This window comes from Balaenoptera ricei, chromosome 21 (genome assembly GCF_028023285.1).
Source record: "Balaenoptera ricei isolate mBalRic1 chromosome 21, mBalRic1.hap2, whole genome shotgun sequence".
Lineage (NCBI taxonomy): Eukaryota > Metazoa > Chordata > Mammalia > Artiodactyla > Balaenopteridae > Balaenoptera > Balaenoptera ricei.
Window position 1 is genome coordinate 3,268,102 of NC_082659.1, and position 6,441 is coordinate 3,274,542.

The 6,441-nt window shown below is 40.7% G+C and overlaps 1 protein-coding gene and 1 pseudogene across 1 annotated transcript; both read left to right on the forward strand.

The window, feature by feature from the left end:
* The first annotated feature begins 3,742 nt into the window (after positions 1 to 3,742).
* Positions 3,743 to 6,141, forward strand: LOC132356663 (cytochrome c oxidase subunit 2-like; annotated as a pseudogene).
* On the forward strand, positions 4,677 to 6,141 carry LOC132356662 (ATP synthase subunit a-like). The gene is given in 1 exon segment (XM_059909635.1): positions 4,677 to 6,141. A coding segment is annotated over 1 exon segment (681 nt). The 3' UTR covers positions 5,358 to 6,141.
* Positions 6,142 to 6,441: the final 300 nt, after the last annotated feature.

Below are 6,441 nucleotides of genomic sequence, written 5' to 3' on the forward strand. Positions count from 1 at the left end.
TTTCCATCATGACCCTTAGCCATAATATGATTTATCTCCACTCTAGCAGAAACCAACCGAGCTCCTTTCGACCTAACAGAAGGAGAGTCAGAACTTGTATCAGGCTTCAACGTAGAATACGCAGCAGGCCCCTTCGCCCTATTTTTCCTAGCAGAATATGCCAACATCATCATAATAAATATACTTACAGCTATTCTATTTCTAGGAGCATTCCACAACCCCTATAACCCAGAACTATACACGACAAACCTCATTATCAAAACACTACTACTCACAATATCTTTCCTATGAATCCGAGCATCCTATCCCCGATTCCGATACGACCAACTAATACATCTACTCTGAAAAAACTTTCTCCCCCTAACACTAGCCCTTTGCATATGACATATCTCACTACCAATTATAACTGCAAGCATCCCCCCTCAAACATAAGAAATATGTCTGATAAAAGAGTTACTTTGATAGAGTAAATAATAGAGGCCTATAATCCTCTTATTTCTAGAATAATAGGAATCGAACCTACCCTTAAGAATTCAAAATTCTTCGTGCTACCATATTACACTACAATCTATAGTAAGGTCAGCTAAACAAGCTATCGGGCCCATACCCCGAAAATGTTGGTTTATATCCTTCCCATACTAATAAACCCATCCATCTTCATTATCCTCCTAACAACCCTCATCCTAGGCACAATACTAGTAATCACCAGCTCCCACTGACTACTAGCCTGAATTGGCTTCGAAATAAATATAATAGCCTTCATCCCTATCATAATAAAAACCCCTAGTCCCCGAGCCACAGAAGCCTCCACCAAATACCTCCTAACACAAGCTACCGCTTCCGCACTACTCATAATAGCAGTTATTATTAACTTAATATATTCCGGCCAATGAACCATCACAAAATTATTTAATCCAACAGCATCTACACTTATAACGGTAGCCCTAGCTATCAAACTAGGACTAGCCCCCTTCCACTTCTGAGTCCCAGAGGTAACACAAGGTATTCCCCTAACCACAGGCCTAATCCTACTAACATGACAAAAACTAGCACCCCTATCAATCCTATACCAAATTTCACCATCAATTAATCTATACCTAATATTAACCATATCCCTACTCTCCATCCTAATTGGAGGCTGAGGCGGACTAAACCAAACACAACTTCGAAAAATCATAGCCTACTCATCAATTGCCCACATAGGATGAATAGCAACCATTCTACCCTATAACCCAACCCTAATATTACTAAACCTATTAATCTATATCATAATAACCTTCACCATATTCATACTATTCATCCAAAACTCAACTACCACTACACTATCATTAGCTCAAACCTGAAATAAAACACCCATCATCACAACCCTTACTATATTAACCCTACTCTCAATAGGAGGACTCCCACCACTATCAGGGTTCATGCCCAAATGAATAATTATCCAAGAATTAACAAAAAATGACCTCCTTATTATACCAACATTCATAGCCATTACAGCACTACTCAACCTGTACTTCTACATACGCCTCACCTACTCCACAGCACTAACACTATTTCCCTCCACAAACAATATAAAAATAAAATGACAATTCTACCCCACAAAACGAGCCACTCTCCTACCAACAGCAATCGTAATTTCCACAATACTACTACCCCTCACACCAATACTCTCAATTCTATCATAGGAGTTTAGGTTAAACCCAGACCAAGGGCCTTCAAAGCCCTAAGCAAGTATAATTTACTTAACTCCTGCCCAATAAGGATTGCAAGACCATATCTTACATCAATTGAATGCAAATCAAACACTTTAATTAAGCTAAATCCTCACTAGATTGGAGGGATACATCTTCCCACGAACTTTTAGTTAACAGCTAAATACCCTAATCAACTGGCTTCAATCTACTTCTCCCGCCGCGAGGAAAAAAAGGCGGGAGAAGTCCCGGCAGGATTTGAAGCTGCTTCCTTGAATTTGCAATTCAAAATGATCATTCACTACAGGACTTGGTAAAAAGAGGACTCAACCTCTGTCTTTAGATTTACAGTCTAATGCCTACTCGGCCATTTTACCTATGTTCATAAACCGCTGACTATTCTCAACCAACCACAAAGACATTGGCACCCTATATTTACTATTTGGTGCATGAGCAGGAATAGTAGGCACTGGCCTAAGCTTATTAATCCGCGCTGAGTTAGGTCAGCCCGGCACACTAATCGGAGATGACCAAGTCTACAACGTGTTAGTAACAGCCCACGCCTTCGTAATAATCTTCTTCATAGTCATGCCTATTATAATTGGCGGATTCGGAAACTGACTAGTCCCCCTAATAATCGGAGCACCTGACATAGCTTTCCCTCGTATAAATAATATAAGCTTCTGACTACTCCCCCCTTCTTTCCTACTGCTAATAGCATCCTCAATAGTCGAAGCTGGTGCAGGTACAGGCTGAACTGTATATCCCCCTTTAGCCGGAAATCTAGCACATGCAGGAGCCTCAGTCGACCTTACCATCTTCTCCCTACATCTAGCCGGTGTATCCTCAATCCTCGGAGCCATCAATTTCATTACAACTATTATTAATATAAAACCACCCGCCATGACCCAATACCAAACACCCCTTTTCGTATGATCAGTCTTAGTCACAGCAGTGCTACTCCTACTATCGTTACCTGTTTTAGCAGCCGGAATCACCATGCTACTTACTGACCGAAACCTAAATACAACCTTCTTCGACCCTGCAGGTGGAGGAGACCCAATTCTGTACCAGCACTTATTCTGATTCTTTGGCCACCCCGAAGTGTATATTCTAATTCTTCCTGGGTTCGGAATAATTTCACACATTGTGACTTATTACTCAGGAAAAAAAGAACCTTTCGGCTACATGGGAATAGTCTGAGCTATGGTATCCATCGGGTTCTTAGGGTTTATCGTATGGGCCCACCATATGTTCACAGTAGGAATAGACGTTGATACACGAGCATATTTCACATCAGCCACTATAATTATTGCTATTCCCACAGGAGTAAAAGTCTTCAGTTGATTAGCAACACTACACGGGGGTAATATTAAATGATCTCCTGCCCTAATGTGAGCCCTAGGTTTCATCTTCCTTTTCACAGTAGGCGGTCTAACTGGCATCGTTCTAGCCAATTCATCTCTAGATATCGTCCTACACGACACTTACTACGTAGTTGCTCATTTCCACTATGTTTTATCAATAGGAGCAGTCTTCGCCATCATGGGAGGCTTTGTCCATTGATTTCCACTATTCTCAGGGTATACACTTAACACAACATGAACAAAAATCCACTTTATAATTATATTCGTAGGTGTAAATCTAACATTCTTTCCACAACACTTCTTAGGCCTATCCGGTATACCTCGACGATACTCCGACTACCCAGATGCCTATACAACATGAAATACCATCTCATCTATAGGCTCATTTATTTCACTAACAGCAGTCATACTAATAATCTTCATTATCTGAGAAGCATTCACATCCAAACGAGAAGTACTAGCAGTAGACCTTACCTCTACCAACCTTGAATGACTAAACGGATGTCCTCCACCATATCATACATTCGAAGAGCCAGCATTTGTCAACCCAAAATGATCAAGAAAGGAAGGAATCGAACCCTCTCCCATTGGTTTCAAGCCAACATCATAACCACTATGTCTTTCTTTATAAATGAGGTATTAGTAAAATCTTACATAACTTTGTCAAAGTTAAGTTACAAGTGAAAATCCTGTATATCTCCATGGCATATCCATTTCAACTAGGCTTCCAAGACGCAACATCACCCATTATAGAAGAACTCCTACACTTTCACGACCATACATTAATAATCGTATTCCTAATTAGCTCTTTAGTCCTCTACATTATTACCCTAATACTCACAACCAAACTAACACATACCAGCACAATAGATGCCCAAGAAGTAGAAACCGTCTGAACCATCCTCCCAGCCATCATCTTAATCTTAATCGCCTTACCCTCCCTACGGATCCTTTACATAATAGACGAGGTCAACAACCCTTCCCTCACTGTAAAAACAATAGGCCACCAATGATATTGAAGCTACGAGTATACTGACTATGAAGACCTAAGTTTTGACTCTTACATAATCCCAACGTCAGATCTAAAACCAGGAGAACTACGACTATTAGAGGTAGACAACCGAGTTGTCTTACCCATAGAAATAACAATTCGAATACTAGTCTCATCAGAAGATGTACTCCACTCATGAGCCGTACCCTCTCTAGGCCTAAAAACGGATGCAATCCCAGGACGCCTGAATCAAATAACCCTAATATCAACACGACCTGGCCTATTCTATGGACAATGCTCAGAAATCTGTGGCTCAAACCATAGTTTTATACCAATTGTCCTAGAATTAGTACCCCTAGAAATCTTCGAAAAATGATCTGCATCAATACTATAACATCATTAAGAAGCTAAACTAGCGTTAACCTTTTAAGTTAAAGATTGAGAGCTTATAACTCCCCTTAATGACATGCCACAATTAGATACATCAACATGACTCCTTACCATCCTATCTATATTCTTAGCCCTCTTTATATTATTCCAACTAAAAATCTCAAAGCACTCCTACTCCCCTAGCCCCAAATTACTATTCACCAAAACACAAAAACAACAAACCCCTTGAAATACCACATGAACGAAAATTTATTTGCCCCTTTTATAATCCCAATAATGCTAGGCATTCCTATCACCACTCTAATCATCATTCTCCCATCTGTCTTATTTCCTACACCAAATCGTCTAATCAACAATCGTACGATCTCCATTCAACAATGATTAACCAAGCTCACATCAAAACAACTAATAAACATACACAGTCCTAAAGGACAAACTTGATCTCTAATACTCATTTCACTGTTCCTATTTATTGCCTCCACTAATCTCCTTGGAATATTACCCCACTCATTTACACCCACCACACAACTTTCAATGAACATAGGAATGGCTATCCCCCTATGGGCTGGTACCGTTGCCACAGGCTTTCGCAACAAAACAAAAATATCCTTAGCCCACTTACTACCACAAGGTACACCCACCTTTCTTATTCCTATGCTAGTAATCATTGAAACCATCAGTCTATTTATCCAACCAGTGGCACTAGCCGTACGACTAACTGCCAATATCACAGCAGGTCACTTACTAATACACCTGATCGGAGAGACAACCCTTGTACTAATAAACACCAGCCTATTTACAGCCCTTATCACTTTCACCATCCTTGCTCTATTAACCATTCTTGAATTTGCTGTCGCCCTTATTCAAGCTTACGTATTTACTCTTTTAGTAAGCCTATACCTTCACGATAATACATAATGACCCACCAAACCCACTCATACCACATAGTAAACCCCAGCCCTTGACCTCTCACTGGAGCTCTATCAGCACTTCTCATAACATCAGGCCTAATTATATGATTCCATTTCAACTCAATAGTCCTACTAACTCTAGGCTTATCAACAAACATTCTAACAATGTATCAATGATGACGAGATATCATCCGAGAAAGCACCTTCCAAGGCCACCACACACCAACCGTCCAAAAAGGATTACGATACGGAATAATTCTATTCATTGTCTCAGAAGTCCTATTTTTCACAGGCTTCTTCTGAGCCTTTTACCATTCAAGCCTTGCCCCCACTCCAGAACTAGGCGGATGTTGACCACCGACAGGCATCCATCCTTTAAATCCCTTAGAAGTTCCCCTCCTCAACACCTCCGTACTACTAGCCTCTGGCGTATCTATTACCTGAGCTCACCATAGCCTAATAGAAGGGGACCGCAAACACATACTTCAAGCCCTCTTTATCACAATTGCACTAGGCCTCTACTTCACCCTATTACAAGCATCAGAGTACTACGAAGCCCCTTTCACAATCTCAGACGGAATTTACGGCTCTACCTTCTTTGTGGCCACAGGTTTTCACGGGTTACATGTAATTATTGGGTCTACTTTCCTTATTGTCTGCTTCCTACGTCAAGTAAAATTCCACTTCACATCAAACCACCACTTCGGCTTTGAAGCTGCCGCTTGATACTGACACTTTGTAGACGTCGTATGACTATTTCTCTACGTATCTATCTATTGATGAGGTTCCTAGTTCTTTTAGTATAACAAGTACAACTGACTTCCAATCAGTTAGTTTCGGTATGCCCCGAAAAAGAACAATAAACCTTCTACTAACATTATTAACAAACACGACACTGGCCCTGCTACTCGTATTTATCGCCTTCTGACTCCCCCAACTAAATGTATATGCAGAAAAAACGAGCCCATATGAATGCGGATTTGACCCCATAGGATCAGCCCGCCTACCCTTCTCCATAAAATTCTTTCTAGTAGCCATTACCTTCCTCCTCTTTGACCTAGAAATCGCCCTCCTACTTCCCCTTCCTTGAG